The sequence below is a fragment of the Desmodus rotundus genome, chromosome 3 (assembly GCF_022682495.2).
Source record: "Desmodus rotundus isolate HL8 chromosome 3, HLdesRot8A.1, whole genome shotgun sequence".
In the NCBI taxonomy this organism is placed as follows: Eukaryota; Metazoa; Chordata; class Mammalia; order Chiroptera; family Phyllostomidae; genus Desmodus; species Desmodus rotundus.
Window position 1 is genome coordinate 151,869,218 of NC_071389.1, and position 18,673 is coordinate 151,887,890.

Consider the following 18,673-nt stretch of genomic DNA (forward strand, 5'->3'; position numbering starts at 1 on the left):
ACAGCTTGTTGGTCTTCACTCGTGCCTTACAAAAAAGTTGTAAAGAGATAAATCCTGTGTGTCTGATGGAAAAAGGCTGTAAAAATCACCAAGTGCCATTTCTGGTAGAGAAATTGAGACCATCTAAGAAAATGATTGTTCTGAACTAGAAAATAGCTCTTTTGTATAAAAAAAGAAGGGAAGATTAAATTTGGTAATTGTTTTGTACAACAGTATTAGAAGTATAATGTTATTGTGTTATAATATATAATACATGGGGGAGGGAGGTGGGTTCGGCTGGGGTGGGGTGGAGGGACGGGGAGAAAAGGCATACAACTGTAATTGAATAACAATAAAAATTAAAAAAAATTTAAACAGTAAAAAAAATATATATATATATATAATACAGAATAGTGACATAGTCTCAGCGCAGAAATAGCAAAGAGGGATTGGCAAACTTGTCATTCAAGCATTTTGGCTAGTGAAATAATTGCATTTTTATGGAGGAAATGATGTACTGTGAACATATTTGGGATTTGGGAGTTGTGAATACTTTGGTAATGTCAAGGGTCTAATGAAATTTAAATGTCTGCTCTTCCCCTAGAATTAAAAACTAGGTTTCTGTCCTACTAATTTATGACCCTGGAGCCTAGCATAGTACCCAAGACAAAGTCAGCTCTCAACAGAGGTTTGTTAAATGAGTGGATGGGTGGTTGAATGAATGAGCAGGTGAATGGCTGGCTGCCTGGCTGGACAGACGAATAAGGCCTGCACAGGTAAAGCCCCTCTGAATGTGGGGACAGAGACCAGCTAAGGGAGTCCTCCAGGCTGGGGCCTAGGTTTTGTTGGGCATTAGCATCCTTTGGGATTCGTACAAAGAAAGGTCTCATGAAAGAATGCTGGCCTCAACTATCTGAGCCTCGGTTTTCTCATTTGTTAAATGTGGGTCATCACAACTCCTCCCCAGGCCAAGTGGATTAAATGAGTTTCTGTGTGCCAAGAGCCTTTTTAATGCTGTAAAGCATTTCACCAGTGTGAGCCACCATGAATAGTAGCAGTATTATTATTGCAAGGTCAAGGATGAGGGTGGTGGAAAGAGGCTGGAGCAAAGTCAGTGTGTGTAGAGCAGCTGGCTAGCACAGAGGAGCAGGAGACCCCCCCCCCCCCCCCCCCCCCCCGGCAGCCAGAGGGCTGGGTTGGATTCCTAGTCCCAGCTCATTGCCAGTGGTTCTCGCCACCGTGAATACTGTCTCTAGGAACCCTGGGAATCTAGGCTGTGGAGTCTCTTCCTAACCACATAAAAGTGGTCCCTGAAGCCGCCCATCTGATGCTGGTACATTCATGAGATCTCTCACAGATGACACTGTCAATTAAAGGTCTTCCCTCTGTACCCCCGCAATCCACCCACTCCCCTTACCACTCCCTGGAGAAAGGCAATTGAGGCTGTGACAAACCTCCTGGCCAAGATCTTTCTAAGGATAATTTGGCCAGGCTAAATACCCCACATTAATTAGATATGACTCAAATTGTACAAGCAAGGCTTGCAAGCCTATCACTTTGGGGGGTTCAAATTATTTAGCTGATATCTCTGAGTTTGCTAGGAGAAAATGATTTCCTGCTCTCAGGCAAACTAAGCCCACAAATTAGTGCAGTGGCTGCCTCCCAAACCCTATAAAGGGACAAACAAAGATCACAGGCTGGTGAGTAGCATCTCAGCTGAGGATTAGCTTTTTATTCCAGATCTCTGGCCTTTCCAGCATGAGCCGCCAATTCACCTACAAGTCAGGAACTGCCACCAAGGGGGGATTCAGCGGCTGCTCTGCTGTGCTCTTGGGAGGCAGCTCATCCTCCTACCGGGCAGGAGGCAAAGGACTCAGCAGGGGCTTTAGCAGTCGGAGCCTCTACAGCCTGGGGGGCACCCGGAGCATCTCCTTCAATGTGACCAGTGGCAGTGGGTGGACAGGGGGCTATGGGTTTGGCCGAAGCCGTGCCAGTGGTTTTGCTGGCAGCATGTTTGGCAGTGTGGCCCTGGGACCCATGTGTCCATCTCTGTGCCCTCTAGGAGGCATCCCTCAGGTCACCATCAACAAGAGCCTCCTGGCTCCCCTTAATGTGGAGCTGGACCCCAAGATCCAGAAAGTGCGTGCTCAAGAGCGGGAGCAGATCAAGATCCTCAATGACAAGTTCGCCTCCTTCATCGACAAGGTGAGACTTCTGGAGAAAGCCATGTAGAACTCCTTCCTTCTTCTACCTTCACTGCCTTCGGGAGCCCCCTGTCTGAGGCAGAGGAAGGCAGAACACCTCCCCAGACACAGCTGAGGACGGGGCAGGGAAGAACTGGACATCAGTGCTGAGAGATCAGGGTGACCAGGGTGGGAGGAGCTAAACAGCTTAGTCTGGGAAGGTGTCCTGGAGGCAGGGAAAGTGGCATGAGTCGGGAAGTAGGAGAGTGATGGCGTGTGAAACTTAGAAGCCATGCCATGGAGAGGCCCGTGGCAGCCTTGGATGTGTAGAATGCCTTAAGGCCTACCTCCTTCTCTTATGGGACTCAAAGCAGCTCAGATTCTGGTCAGAAGACAGACTCACGGTCTATAATACATCCAAACATAGGGCAAGGCACATGGGGACCAGTGGTGCACTGGAGTATGGCTTCCCCAAAGTGGTCCCTGAACTGGCAGCCTCAGCATAACCTGGTCACTCATTGGAAATGCACATTCTCAGGCCCCACCTCAAGCCTAGTGAACCACAAACTCTGGGAGTGGGGCCTGGGAGTGGGGCCTGAGGATGTGCATTTTTAACACACTCCAAGGGTTATGCTGAGGCACACTCCAGTTTGAGAACCACTGAGGAACAAAGGGGTAGGAGCATCTTGGGAAGTAGGCTTCCTGATTTTCAGGGGGTAGAGGAAGCTTACCAAAGGTGACAGTGAGGTAGGGTGGTCAAGCCTGAGTAGAAGTTTGCCAGACAGAGGTGGGAAAAGGCAACTTAGGGAGAGGGAGCTGTCACATGCAGCATGAACGCCTTGGGTTTGTGTGGGTGCTAGGTGAATGGTGGAAGAGGGTCCGGGAATCTTGTGAAGAGCATAAGAGGAATTTGGACTTGGCTGTGTAGGTGATGTGGAACCACCAGAGGGTTTTCTGCAAGGGAATGGTACAATAGTTATAGGCTGCCACTTGAGAACGCTGGGAAATGCTCTGAGATCATAGAGAGTTGGACATGAACATAAGAGGGGCTGAGACCCAAGGTCAGCTGAGCACCAACCTCTGGTTGGGCTGAGAAAGGTCATGACCGAGGAGACAGAGAGTAGGCAGAGTGCGGGTCATGCCACTGGGCTTGAACAGAGCCACTCAGGAGCATGAAGGCCACTATAGGCCTGTTTATATGTCTAAGGACTTGCCTTAGAGAGCTGACTCAGGGTGACCACCAACATTGGTCCAGGCAGGTTTAAAAAGGTGCGGAGGAGACAGATCTTGACTACAGGGCAATGATCTTACTGGCTGCTCCCAGAAAGAGAACACTCAGTCAGACAAAGGGCCTGGGTGAGGAGGGGCATGAGTGACTTTTCTAAGGGCTGAGGCTTACCCCTTAAGCTAATGCAGTGTCAGAGAACACAGCTACCATCTAGGAAAGGAAACCCCACTGTCTCTCACCATGATGGAGTTCCTGTTGATCTGGGTTCCCAGGTGAGATTCCTGGAGCAGCAGAACCAGGTGCTGGAGACCAAGTGGGAGCTGCTGCAGCAGCTGGATGTAAACAACTGCAAGAACAACCTGGAGCCTGTGTACGAGGGCTATATCAGCACCCTGCGGAAGCAGCTGGAGATGCTGTCTGGGGACAGGGTGAGGCTGGACTCGGAGCTGAGGAACATGAGGGACGTGGTGGAGGATTACAAGAAGAGGTGAGCAAGGATCCTGCACCCAGGTGATCACATCTTGGTCTGGGCTTTCCCAGCTGGCACTGGGACATTTGCTTCTGGTCTCAGGAGCACTGAGCTCAGGTGGAAGTGACCCATCCTGAGCTCCTCTGCCCAGGGAAGATGAAGGCCTTCTCTGGACAGCCGGGCAAGCTGGACAGGGGACAGCCAGCCTCTTAGAAAGTGGCAGGACTGTCCTGACAAGTGACCACCTCTTGAGCATGTTCTCTTCTCTCCCCACTCACGAGGGCTCAAGTGTGCATACTCCACAGGCTCTTGGCTCCCCAGCTCACTGCCTCTAAGTTCCAAGGAAACTCCCCAGCGTGGCAGGGATCTGGAATTTCTGTTGGGCTTCCTTTATTTCCCTCTGGCCCTGGACATTTGGGCCATGCTTCTTCTTCTTCCAGGGGACAGTCTGGCTTCCTTGGGACTCATGCTTTGGGATGAGGTGGAGTCATGGGTAGGGGTGTCAGACAGCTGGGTGACACAAGCATCATGGCTGAAAAGGGCAGCAGTATGTTCCTGTGATTTGGAAACTGAGTGGGAAGAGGAAGAACCTACTCATTCTCCAGAGAGCAAAGGAAATCCAAACCCCAAACCATCTGGTCACCTGGCCTGGGAGATTTGCTTCAAACCATGCCCACAATGCTGAACAAAGAGCCTTAGAGAGTTGGGAAGATTTGCAAAGATGTAGAATAACACCTACTAAAAGGTACACACACATCCTTCTCACTGTGTGGCCTTTCTTGCAGGTATGAAGAGGAAATAAACAAGCGCACAACTGCTGAGAATGAATTTGTGGTACTTAAGAAGGTGAGGAGGGGATGCCTATCCCTTGGTCACCCAGGGAATGGAGTGTGGAGGCTGGGGGTGACATCAGAGAGGAGACTGAAGTCTGTGCTCCCTACAAGGGTCTGGATCTGAAGTGCCAGCACAGATGGAGGGATTTGCTGCTTGGGATATGTTGGGATACCTTGATGTTTATTGAGAATACATCACTTTGTTAGTACCTATGTTTTGTGTAAATGGGTAGGAGTCCAAACATGGATCGTCAATCTCCAGGTCATGTCCCCTTTGGCTTTAGGAACAGGAAAGCATTTCTCAATGCTTTGACTATTGACATTCAATAGTCTAAATCTGACTATTGAATGATGGCTTGTGGACGGTGTGGGGGGAGGTGGATAAGGCTCTCTCCCATAACTTCTCTTTGAGAAATAGAGGCAGTAAAATGATCTCACTGTTGGATGGGGCAGAAGGAGTTCCAGAGGCACCAGGGACTTGCTCAAGGTCTCACAGTGAGTTCTGGGTGGAAGTCAGGTTCCTGCCCCTTGGGTCTTGACTCCAGTCCCTGAGGAAGCTAGTCACAGAGTTGGTACTAGGGTGCCTGTTCCCAGGGAAATGCTGTCTGGGCTTGAAGAAAGGCAAAGTCGGGGGTCTCTGAATTCCCTTAGGATGTGGATGCAGCTTACATGAGCAAGGTGGAGCTGCAGGCCAAGGTGGACGCCCTGGATGGAGAGATCAAGTTCTTCAAATGTCTGTACGAGGGGGTAAGGCTCCTTCACACCCACACCAGTTCTGTCTTCTGGAAGGACAGATGTGAATGGGCAGTTACTTACTCATCAGCAACTTTAAGAGCACAGGAGATCTCCAATATTTGGATGCTGGGGGTGTTTGTAGATCAAAGATGAGGGTGACATCTCTCCCCGTACCTCCAAATGAGGTGTGTCATCATCAGTCGCAGCCTGGTCTCCAGTGTCCTGCTCTCACATACTTTAGGAAGCCATGGGTCCTTAAGGGGTTCCCACTGACCTTCAGTGGAGCACATTCTCATTTTTACCTATCTTCTCTCTGCCACTTGGGAAACTTCCTCGGGTCTTGGTCAGAAATCCCCAGGGATGGAGATGGGGAGTCCTTAAACCCTTTCCACTGCTTCAAGTCTCAGCCTGTTGGCCAAGTATCTGTGGGGTTCTTGTGTCCTTAGTGTCTCTTGTGTGGTGTCCATGCTGTTTCCTCTCTACCTTCTCTACTTCTGACCAGTCTCAGGGGACAGACACACAGGCTGTTTTCTTCTTGGGCTGCTTCGAACACACTCAGCAGCTTTTAGGTGTAGTGTTGGAACCTCTGGGCTGGTGACCTCCATTTTTATAAGCTTTGGAAAATGCAGTTGCCTCTGTTTGGGAGGGTTTGGGGGCTCCCCTGCTAGAATAGGGCCATTACCTTGGCACTTTCTTCTGCTCACAATAAACATTTCACGTTTCCTTGTTTCCCATGCAGGAGATTGCTCAGATCCAGTCCCACATCAGTGACACATCTGTCATTCTGTCCATGGACAACAACCGGAATCTGGACCTGGACAGCATCATTGATGAGGTCCGTGCCCAATATGAGGAGATTGCCCTGAAGAGCAAGGCTGAGGCGGAGGCCCTGTACCAGAGCAAGGTGAGGCAGCACACCTACCCAGAGTCATGTGTTCCAAGATCACTGGCCCAGGCCCATGACCCACCATGGCCCACACCCTGGCTGGGTCATGACACTCTCCCTGGCACTGGGGGAAGCCCAAAGGGCAGAGAAGGCAAAGCTCTGTCCTTAGGATCCACTTAGATCATGACAACCATGGGAGGACACGCACAGCTGAGTGCAAATGAATGTGGCAGAAACAGAGTCATGAAGGCAGGGGAGACAGAGGTTAGGAAACTAGGATCAGATGAGGCAGGTCAGGAACAACTTCTGGAGGCAGAGTGGTGAACTGAGTCTGGGAAGGAGGAAAACATGGGTAGTTAACATCTCAGCTCTCTTGTTAATTATAATAAATTAGGGGATCTCTTCACTGTGCTCTGAGATTAGGTAATTCTTACCTTTTCATTCAAGTCCAACTGCAAGAATAAAGAGGGTGTTTGAGTCATTTAGATCTTAACTTCTCTAATGAGTTGTGGGTGGGGAGATAATTTTTTAGATAATATGGTTTCTCAGATCTAGGTGGCAACTTCCTTATTGTTCCTTGTTGTTTATCAGACCTCTTTTCAAGGGAAATCCACACTCTTGAGATCTTATCTTGTCCATCCTCCTGCTTCCTTGCTCCCCAAGGGACAGAAAAATTTGTCCTGCAGAGGTGGGAGAAGGGAAGCTTTCAAAGCCTGGGAGACACCACAGGCTTGGGCTTCTCGATAAAGGTTCCAACTCAAGTCCCCAGTCCTCAAACTCCCCTACATTACTGCTGCAAATCAGGGTCAGGGATGGCCTTGTGACTCAACACTCAGGAGAGTGCTTGGTGTTAGAACTGGGGGGGTTAGTGCCTCTGTCCTGGTCAGAGTGTGGAGAGGACCATGGTGCTCACACAGCCTTGCAGAGAAGCAAGAGAAGGCCACCTGTCCTGCCCTAGTGTTTTTTGTCCATGGATTACCCCCAAAGATAAAACATGGGGGCACAGAGAGAAGACACCTACCTTTGAGAGGAACCCTAAATCTAGTGCCATGCTGGAGCCAGGTATAAGACAACTAGGAAGGTCAAGCATCCAGGACAGAGACAGGCAGAGCACAGCCACCAGAGGTCTGAATGGCATATGTTTTTGTGTTCCCCTGAAACCAAATTCTGGAGTAGAAACAGAATACCCTCTATTAACTAGCCAATGGATGACATCAAAGGCAGGAATAATCCCTAACCAGTAGATGACCCAAAATTCATGACTAGTGGTATTGAGGTATAGACAAACCTATCCCCACTACACATGCACAAAATGTTGTTCCAAGCCCAGCAAGACTGCCAGTAACCTGGGGCCTGGCTGAACTGTGAAGGGAAGGAAGTTGCAGAAAATACAGATGGGCAGCTCATCAGCTCCCTCTTTGGTCCATTCATTCATTCATTCATTCATCAATTACACCTCTTTTGAGTACCAGTCAGGCACTGGGCTAGGTATTAGGAATTCAGAAATTTAAAAAAAAAAAAAAAAAGGTCTTTGCCCTCCAGTCATTCTGAGTCTGATGATAAAGACATAGAAACTTGTGATCACAGTACAGTGTGGTAAGACCTATGGACTGGTGTGGCAGGGGCTCTGGGGCAGAAGGCACCCAACCAGGGGATCAGGGAAAACATCCTGCAGGAAGTGACTTTGTATTGACAGAGTTGGAGCCATATAGAGGACGAAGACTCAGAGACTTGAGAGCACGTGTGACATTGAGGGAACTTGGAGCTGGTGGGCAGGGGTTATGAGGAATGAGTCTGGAAAGGCTAGTGGATGCCAGATTTCAAAGCACCTTGATGCCATACCAAGAGTTTGAATTTGACCTAGACTTTGAAGGGCTACAGGCAGAGGAGTACCATAGCTGGAGTTGTGTGTTATAAAGTTGCAGTGTAGAGGGTATGGGACTTCCAGCAGTCCTATTGTCAAATCTAACCGTCAGTGAGATCAACTGGGCTTAAGGAAAATCAATCACTCACTCAATCAATCCAATGATTGAGTGGGAGGCTACTGTTAGACCTGGTGAAGTTGGGGACCCCTACCCACCTCTACCACACTCCCCAGGCAAAGACACAGTCTGCCAGGCCCTGAGTCAAGGTCCTTGCTTTGGCTCATCTCCCTCTAGTTCCAGGAGCTCCAGCTGGCGGCTGGTCGGCATGGAGATGACCTTAAACACACCAAGAATGAGATCTCAGAGATGACCCGGCTCATCCAAAGGCTGCGCTCAGAGATTGAGAGTGTGAAGAAGCAGGTGAATGGGATTTAGGGGTTCCTGGCTCACTTCCAAGGGAGGGGTAAATTGCCCATCACACACCTATATTCCTTCTTCTCTTGGTTCTCTATCTCAGAACCCCCTTCCTCAAATGGAGCCTCTCATTTCATCTTCCGCATTTAGCCCTCATCTGAAGTCTGGGAACAATTGGAAGGGTCTTTTCAGAAAGCCAAGAGGCTGAGGATAACACCCCTCCCAGTCCCAGGCAGGACTCCATCACCATGGCTGTAACTTTGCTCTGTCCAACCACTGTGAGCACATGGAGGGGGTAAAGTGAGGCTCAGGGTGCCTTAGAACTCAGGGGGATGTTACCTTCTGGCCCTCAGTGCTCCAACCTGGAGACAGCCATCGCCGATGCTGAGCAGCGGGGTGACTGTGCCCTGAAGGATGCCCGGGCCAAGCTGGATGAGCTGGAGGCTGCCCTGCATCAAGCCAAGGAGGAGCTGGCCCGGATGCTAAGGGAGTACCAGGAGCTCATGAGCACAAAGCTGGCCTTGGACATCGAGATCGTTACCTACCGCAAGCTGCTGGAAGGCGAGGAGTGCAGGTAGGTGGTAAGGAGGGGTCTTAGAACATTAGAGCTGGAAGAACTTTTGGAATCCCCGACTCAATTTCCGAGAGTGTTGGGGGGCAGGCTGCTGCAGGGGCTGGAGATGATTTTCATGTCACCCACAAACATAACCTTAAACAGCATCGATCAGACGATATAGATTTCCTTTATAGTTCTCCCAGTTTTCAGACTGGAGAAAGTCTCGGTGTGGTGCTATTATGTCTTTAACACTGCCCAGGCGCTTGCAAACACCTCCATTAATAAAAAACAATAGACCCAGGTTCAGTCTCTAGGCAGACAACAACATCTTGCCAAAGAAAAATTTTAATTGTTTAATTGTTATTATATTTATTTTTACTGCTACTATTTTGTTCTTTTTTGGTTAGGTAAGGGGTTCTGGTTGTCTATTTATGCTGGTGATATAAAACTTCCTTTTGAAAGAAGTATATTTTTTGTTATAAAAGGCAGAGTCAATGAAAACTACTAGTATGAGTTGTAGATGGTCATAGCAACACATGGGAGAATGGTACATGAAACTCTAACATTTTAAAAATCCTATTCTAACTTAGTACCATTTTACACATAAAAGCCAGAGAAGACAAGCTACTGGGCCTAAAATCATACAGAGAGTCCACTGGTGGCAACTTCTGACACTCATATTTCCACATATACTTATTCATGCTTAGCTTCTCGGGGATGAAAAAGTGGGTTAAAGGGAAACTTGGTAGAAGGGACCCTGGAGGTGGTGTTGCTGCTGGGGGCTCCAAGGTTGCAAGTTCATACGCCTCTGAGGTGGGCACAGTAGACTGAGGATGGAGAGGGAGGTGCTTAGAAACATGAAAGGGCAGTTTATGCCTGGACATGAGCTCATCTGGCCGAGGATTTCAGGCTCTGGTCAGGATAGCTCAGGATCCATGTGATGGAGATTCACTTGCGCTTTTCTCTCTCTGTGCAGGATGTCTGGAGAATACACCAACTCTGTGAGCATTTGTGAGTATTTCACCCCTCTGAGGAATATTCTTAGTCCATTAACAAACACAAAGTAAGTGGATATCTGCCACCAGGACCCCTGTGAAACAGCTCCATTGCCATAATCACCTCCCTTGCTAAGGCCTGCTGCTTCTCCTTGTGGAGTCAGTGCACCATCACTTTCCGACCTTTCACATTGGTCCCTTCCCCCAGAAGTCTCCCCCATGCTGGGATGAAACTCAGCTTTCACACATGATGGGAGCCCAGGAGCCGTGCGCAGGAAGAACTCTCGTTGAGAGTGGAGACAAGGCAGAGAAATGCTGTGCACAACCAGTTTTAATGCTGGTCCTACAGGGTTCTGCTCGGTCTCCTTCCAAGAGAGGCCAGCAAAAAACTCCCCTAAATCAACCAATGAGGGAGTTTTTTGAAAAAAATTAAGACTGTATTCTAAAGTTAAATGTAAGCCTAGTTTGGGCATCATTTGTTCTTCAGGGGAAGTCCTTGCTACTTCTGTTTGTTCAAAGGAGGAGAAGCTGCCTGATTCAGAGGTCCTGTGGGACCTGGGCTGTTTCTCCTGGTGCCCGAGCTGCTCAGAAATTGAGTGTGTCACTAAACTCCACAGTGGATGTGAAGTGTTTGCTTAAGGAGGAGACATTTAAGTTAGCTGAGACTGGAAGGTCAGAGGGGACTTTGGGTCACCCTTATCCTGGGACACACACTTATCATTCCTCCCTCCATCCTCCTCAGCGGTCATCAGCAGCTCCACGGCTGGGAGCGTGGGTGCAGGGGCCGGCTTTGGGCTCAGCAGTGTGGGCACCTATGGCTACTGGCCCAGCTCTGTCGGCTACAGCGTGCTCTCTGGAGGCTGTGTCACTGGCAGTGGAAACTGCAGCCCTCGCGGGGAGGCCAAAACCAGGCTGGGGAGTGCAAGTGAATTCAAAGACTCCCCCGGAAAGACCTCAGCTCTGAGCTCACCCACCAGGAAAACCACAAGATAAAGACAGCTGACGCCTGCTCTGGCTTCTTCTGGACTCCCTTCTCCAGGCAGTTTCTGTCACATTTCCTCTTGGTTTTCTCTGGCTTCCATTTCACTACCTTAGTCTTTCTTAAGGTAGAATCAGGATTCTAGCCCATCCTTCTGCCTCTGTACCAGGAGACCTCCTAACTCAGCCTCTCCTTCCTGAATCCTAATGCTTGTGGAGAAGGTTTTTAATTTTTTTTCTAAAGAGTAACCCCAATCCTCCTGTTGCCCCTTCCATGCCCCAGTTTAGGGAGTTATTTGGCCATGTGCTCCATGGGTACATAAGATTACAGGCCTACTGAGACACCTGTAAGAACTGTCTCCTGTGAGAGCAATACCAGCTCAAGGGAGACACCTGGTTATAGGTTGTACCTTGCATGGCCCTGCAGATTTTACAGCTGGGACTACTCCTGCAGGCTACCCCATCAGTGAAGGGACTCGTGCTGTCAGTATGTGGGTTCTTGTCCTGCTTCAGACCTCACCTCCTGCTTCCCGCATCTCACCAATAAACTTATAAAACTCATGCAGGAACAGGACGCATCTCTCTCCTAAGGGAATCCTCATCTCAGGCCACATCTCTTCTATATGTGGAGGTCGGTGATGTGGAACCTGGGGCATCTGAGGACCAGTGTGCTCCACAGGGTCCCTAAGTGTCTTTAGATCTGAGTGATCCTTGCACAACTGCCGGGTCCCACCTTCCCCTCCATTGAGTGTTGAGATACTCAGGATTCATTGCTATTCCCCAACACCCACAGATGCACCTTCTAAGTCATATTTTTCTCAGGCCAGCACTCCAGTGAATGGGCGATCTTTAAGAATGTTCAGATTACCAGACGGAATAGGGAGCCAATACTTGTGGCAAGATTTCAAACTGGTCAAGAGTTAGCAGAAGGCCAATTCCAGAAGCCTGGGTCTCAAGTTATGGCTTTTCTCCCAAAAAAGCCAAAGGTAGATTCTCTTTAACATAATGACCAATGTTCTTTTGGTCCTTGGTGAAGTTTCATTGGTTTGAGTATGGATGTGAATGTATATTTGTCTGAGTTGTTTTTAAACATGGGCCCACTTCTGTTGTACACACCACCCAGCTTCCAAAACCTTCTGTGCTCAGAGATTTCTCATAGGTCCCCAGGCCATGATGATGCTGTCAGGATGCAACAGGATACAAAGAGCAAGTGCAAGGCTGGCACACATTCAGGCTGAGGCTCACAGGGGCATCCGAACAGGATCACAGTGGGTCCAGAGAGTCCTAGACTACAAGTCAATAGTTTGGAATTCAGATTCAGACTCTGGAAGTAACTGGAGGTCACAAGCACAGCTTTCAACCCTTTGCAGCCTCATTTCTTTAGCTATAAAGTAGGCAGAATAATATCCAGATGGTTGTTAGGCTAAAGTGAGACAACATGAGGATGTCTTGTGCAATGCCTGGTACAAAGCTCATGCTTGATAAAGGTGGAAACAGAATCTTGTACTCCTTATTTTTGGTTCAAAAACTTGACTCAAGTACTGGCAGCAACCTAAGTGCCCATCAGCAAATGAGTGGATCAAAAAACTATGGTACATTTACACAATGGAATTCTACTCATCAGAGAGAAAGAAGGAGCTTATACCCTTTGCGACAGCATGGATGGAACTGGAACGCCTTATGCTAAGTGAAATAAGCCAGGCAGTGAAGAACAAATACCATATGATCTCACCTTTAACTGGAACGTAATCAACAGAAGAAAAAAGCAAACAAAATATACCAGAGACATTGAAGCTAAGAACAATCTAACAATAGCCAGAGGGGAGGGGGGAGGGGATAGTGGGGAGAAGGGTTTTCAGGAACTACTAAAAAGGACACGTGGACAAAAGGGGGAAGGTGGAAGCAGGGGAGGGAGGTGGGTTTGGCTGGAGTGGGGTAGAGGGGTGGGGAGAAAATGCAGACAACAGTAATTGAACAACAATAAAAAAAAACCTTGACTTCAGGAAAGGGAACTCTCGAACACTGTTGTTGGTGGGATTATAAATTGGTGCAACCACTATGGAAAACAGTATAAGATTCCTCAAAAATATAGCTGCCATATGATCCAGCAGTTACACTCTGGGTATTTATTCAAAGAAAACAAAAACACTAAAAAAAGTATATGCACCTCTTTGTTCACTGCAGCAGTACTAGTAATAGCCAAGATATAAAAGCAAACTAGATGCTCATCAATAGAAGAATTGACAAAGAAGATATTGTATATATATATATATATATATATGCATATATACACACACAATGAAATATTATTTAGCAATAAAAGAATAAAATTTTGCCATTTGTGACAACATGGATGGACCTAGAGGGCATTATACTGAATGAAATAAGTCAGAGAAAGACAAATACAATTATGATCTCACTTATATGAAGAACCTAACAAAATAAAACAATGAATAAACAAACAAAACAGAAATCTATCATCATGTACCATGTGCCTGGCACATGTGAGTGCTGGGGATACAGTGGTACATAAGCTTGGTTCATGCCCTTAATGGAGACATAACTATAAGAAATGTAACTACACCCTGGCTTCTGTGGCTCAGTGGATTGAGTGCTGGCCTGTGAACCAAAGAGTCACCAGTTCAATTCCTGATTAGGGCACATGCCTGGGTTGCAGGCCAGGTTCCCCAGGGTGGGGAGCGCAGGAGGCCAGCACACATTGATGTTTCTCTCCCTCTTTCTCCCTCCCTTCCCCTCTGTCTAAAAACAAATAAATAAAATCTTAAAAAAAAAAAAGAAAGAAAGAAATGTAACTGCCACATGGTGAGAGATATTGGCAACAAAAGAAGATCCCGAAGCAGCACAGAGGAGAGTGGTTATCTTCAGGGGAGGTCCTGGAAGGTGACTAGGGGAGGCAACACGTGCAGAGTTTTCAGAGGATAATGTTAACTTTTTTAGTAGCCAGCAGCGCTAGCATGGTGACAATAGGTCACGATTGCTGGGGTGAGAAGTGGAAGGCGAAGAGGGTCAGCAGGTGGAGGGGGAGGTGCAGCAGCACCAGGAGCTGGGGAGGCAGGAAGCAGCCACCTCAGAGAGGCCCTTTCAAGTGCGCTGAGGAGCTGGGATTCTGTGCTGTAGAGCTTGTGGGAGAAGCTAACACCTTGGGTGTTGGATGGACCCAGGTTTGAGTCCTCTGCCACTTACTGTGTAATTTAGGCAAGATACTTCTGCTTCATAAGCCTCACTTTCCTCATCTGTAAAAAGGGGTTAGTAATAGTAGTTCCTTCCCTTTTGACTCAGTGACCCTACTTCTGGGAATATATCTGAAGAAACCTGAACACTAATTCAAAAGAATACATGCACCCCTATGTTCATAGCAGCATTATTTACAATAGTCAACATCTGGGAGCAGTCCAAGTGCCAACAGTACATGAGTGGATAAAAATGCTGTGGTACATTTACACAATGGAATACTGAGCTCCTGTAAAAAAAAGAAAATCTTACCTTTTGCGACAGCATGAATGTACTTGTAAACTATTATGCTTAGAAAAATAATCCAGTCAGAGAAAGACACTATATGATCTCACTTACATGTGGATTTAATCAACAAAATAATTTAACAAACAATAGAAACAGAAGCACAGATACATAGAACAGACAGACAACTGTCAGAGGGGAGGGGGATTGGGAGCTGGGTGAAAAAAGGTGAAGTGATTAAGTGAAAAATAGGTATATATGACGCACAGCATGGTGACAGCCAGAGGGAAAGAGGGGCTGGGGGAGGTGGAAGTGGGCAAACGATGCATAACTGGAGATGGAAAGAAGACTTGACTTTGGGCGGTAAATGCACGATGCAGATGATGTTTTATTGAGTTGTACACTTGAAACCCATGTGGTTTTATTAAAAAGTGTCATCCCAATAAATTCAAATAAGAAAGAAAAAATTAATAGTAGTTCCTTATAAAATTGTCATAAGAATTAAATTTAGTGCATGTATGAAAATTATTAATTCAGTCAATGGCACACAGTATGTTATTAAATCATTGTTACTATCATCACTCTTAGTATTACTAGGATAGACTATTCTTTCAAGAAGCTAAGTGAGAAGGGAAGCAGGGAAGGCCTAAGAGTGATCGGAAGATGATGTGATGAACATGAACTAAGGATAAAAAGCATTGGCTACTAAGAGATATTTTTACCGTCCCACTTCTGTGCTTGGATTCAGATAATTAACATTGACTGCCCCAACAAACAAACCCTGAAATCTCAGTGGCTTAACTTCATAAAAAAGAGGTTTCTTTCTCATTCATAGTCCAAGGTAGGTTGGCTCTCCTACATGGTTCTCTCAGTGGGTGTCTCAGAGACCTGGGTTCTTCTGTCTTGTAGCCCCACTACACGGCCCACGTGACCTGCAAGGCCACTGGAACAGGGGGAAAGATAGATAGAAGAGGTACATGGGCTGGTAATTGCCTTACCCTAGACGTAACACATGTCAATGCCACTCACATTGAACTGACCCGAATCCCCCACTGAACCCCAAAGCAGGCTGGGAAATGAGGAAGAGAGCAAGGACGCTCAGTGGGCACTGGCAGTTTTTGGCCCCACCTACCTCAGGGTAGATACTGACATCAGTCACCAGCCTGAGAATTCCTTCTTCCTTGGGCCCTGCTAGGGAGATGCTGACACGTGCCCTTGAGTCCAGGCACGCATCCTCCCTTTGGTTTCTGCAATGGAGCCCTGGGCATATTGCCGTAAACCAGACCAGACTGCTCAGAATATTTGTGGTAATTAGATCTCCGTCATGTCGTAAGTATGTTTGACTTTGGGAAATTTAAGTTGATTTAATAGTGAAATGAAGATAATTTGCTCAGTATTTCTTAAGTAAATTCCTTTATTTCTGATACTAGAAGAGCCTTCTTCCCCTTTCTTCTCTAGTTTTTTAAAAAATAACTGATTTATAAATATATTACATGCTTATACTAGAAAATTCAAAAATATTAAAAACTAGAAAAAAAAAACCTTATTCACAATTCCATTTCCCAGTCACTGTGTGTGGAAAACACTGAATTTGGCCACACCCTTCGTGTGGTAGAAAGCACCAGGCACCAAGCATAGTAACGGATCTAAAAAGTCTTGCAATAACTCACTTGTTTAACTTTTTTTTTTAAACCCATTGTGAAATGCACTCTTATACATTTTACCTACATGATAGGTAATAATTTCCCCCAAATCAGAGTCACAGGGCAAAAGAGACCCAATGTAATAGGTAACACACTTGCAAACCCTTGTGTAGGGTGGTTTTCTCTGTCTTACAAGGCTGAGCCCTGGTGTCAGCAGGCTGGTTCACCCTGAAGGTCAGGGTGGTCGCCATGGCCTGAGGTCACAGAGTAAGCTGATGTTGGAGGCAGGTGCGATGAGGAAGCCTCCTCCAAGGCTGTAGCCACCTTTTTGATCTGCCCACACACCTGATGCCTCTGAAACCTGGGTGTGTCACTCCTGTCTCCTCATAATCTGAAAGAGAGGTGAGCCAGGGTCAAGGGTTGTAAGGAATTCCTGGTTCATCCAATTAGTCAACCCCTCATGGGAAGATAAGAAAAGGTCATTTTACCTGTTCCCTAACCCTAGGCAGAAGTGGTGTGGTCCCAGATGGGTGGGTGTCTCAGCTTCTTAGAAAGTTTTCAGAAAAAAAAGGGACTTCAGAGGCTCCTGTAGACAACCAATCTTATGTATGTGTAAGTTTCTCCTGTTTCAATTTTAATCCTCTTCTTTTCTGCTATCAATGACCAGAGTTAACGAACTCTTTCTTGTGGTTGCAGGAAAAACAAACAAACAAACAAACAAACAAACCTGGCCAAAATGATGGGTTGAAGGGAAAAAAATCTCGTGAAATAATGGAAAGCATAACCTTGAGCTTCTTGAAAGGCCTGCTGGTCACCCAGGCTTACTGACACTGCCCCTCCCCTCTTCAGAGGGAATGGACTATAGCATCTCTTTTTAGGCAGCAGAGAGAGCCCATCGTCTTCCCCATGCAGGACACCCAGACTCCTCTATCTGCTCATCTGTGGCTAGTGTCATCTCCATCACTCACCCATGACCCAAAGCCTTGTCTCCCATGGGGTAAACACCTTGGTTGTTATTATGCTTTGTGATGGTTCAGTGGAGGCTGTGTCAGCCACTTACCCCCAGGTACTTTCTGGCCCCCTAAAGAAGGCCTCACAGGAAGCCCAGGCTCTAGGGTATAATAGAGGGCAGAGCAATGAGCCTTGTCCTAAGCACCAGTCTGTTTCACATTCATCCTGACTGTCCCTGGTGCGAACGCTTGGGCTGAGCACAGGAGGAGCAGGGGAGGGAAGAATGAATCCAGAGGGACCTGTTGATCTGATGTGGGAAATGGGACACACCTAGGACTCAGACTGAAAAGCAGAATGATGAAGTAGAACCCCACCCAGGGCAATTCTAAGAAAAGAATCTAAGGCAATTTACCGATAAGTTGGAGAAAAGGAGATTGGATTAGACCCAAGGAAGATACTCCGGGGCTTATATGGAATGAAGTTCTAGAATATGGTTTTTAATTTCATGTCAGAAGGGTCTCTTCCTCAACCTTTCTTGGCCTTGTTTCTAATAGATGGTCACATATTGATCGAGAATCAGAGAAATACCAGTAAATGTCCTGATCAGAGGTTCCTTGGATTAGATGAATATTCTTCTTCTGTTATTAAAGAACCCCCCCCCCCCAAAGAACATCTTAGGAAAGACATTTTCCTAAGCTTTCCCTTGCCATTGCCCCAGGCCATCTTCTTCTAGCCTTCCCAGCAAGTAACCCCTCACTCTTATTCCAGAAATGCTTTTCTGGAGAAACATTTCAGTCCTGGCCCGAAGTCACTCCCCAGCATTGGGACGAGGGTTCTCAGGGACCTTAGGTATGTCACTGTGTCCTCCTTCCTCCAACAGACTGAGAGTTCCTTGTGGATAGGCCAGAAGGCTCAACTGTCCCATCTTCCTTCCAGTACCCAGGAGAGAGCCATCCTAATACAGAAGCCTAAGGAAGCAGCAGGGGACAGGCTCCTGAAGACTCTGGAATATTCATGCTCCCAAAGCTGAACCAGCCTGGACATTTGCTTCTCTGTACCTCTCTCTTCCTCCACACACCCAGAGAGGCCAGACCCACTGGAAGCTTCCACATGAGATCTTGGTAGTGATAACCCCAGTAATTGGAGGGCAGCAAGCAGAGATAAGGCAACCAAATTATTATAATGCAGGAGGTAAGCAAAACAAATTCAGGGTTCTGGGCCAGTTTATAGGAGACTTATGGGGAGTTCCGGGAGGAAGAGACAAAAATCTCAGAGAGAGGATGGTAATTTCCTAAATGAAGAACCTAAGAGGCCCCATGTGGCCTAAATGAAGTTTCTGAACTACAAATTAGGCTGACTCCAGCCCATCAGGCCCATACTATTTAAGGGCTATTTAAGGGGTGAGCAAGAGCAGAAGGTCCAGCCACCCTCTGCTCCCTCTCTGCCTCCTGCACCACCGAGCAGCGTGCATCCTTGCCACC

At 47.2% G+C, this 18,673-nt stretch overlaps 1 protein-coding gene across 1 annotated transcript; it reads left to right on the forward strand.

The window, feature by feature from the left end:
- Positions 1–1,704: 1,704 nt before the first annotated feature.
- LOC112318348 (keratin, type II cytoskeletal 73) lies at positions 1,705–11,136 on the forward strand. The gene is made up of 9 exons (XM_024575573.2): positions 1,705–2,184; positions 3,663–3,877; positions 4,645–4,705; positions 5,344–5,439; positions 6,167–6,331; positions 8,473–8,598; positions 8,946–9,166; positions 10,125–10,159; positions 10,886–11,136. The coding sequence occupies exons 1-9, from the start codon at positions 1,738–1,740 to the stop codon at positions 11,134–11,136; spliced, it is 1,617 nt and encodes a 538-aa protein (XP_024431341.2). The 5' UTR covers positions 1,705–1,737.
- The last annotated feature ends 7,537 nt before the right edge of the window (positions 11,137–18,673 follow it).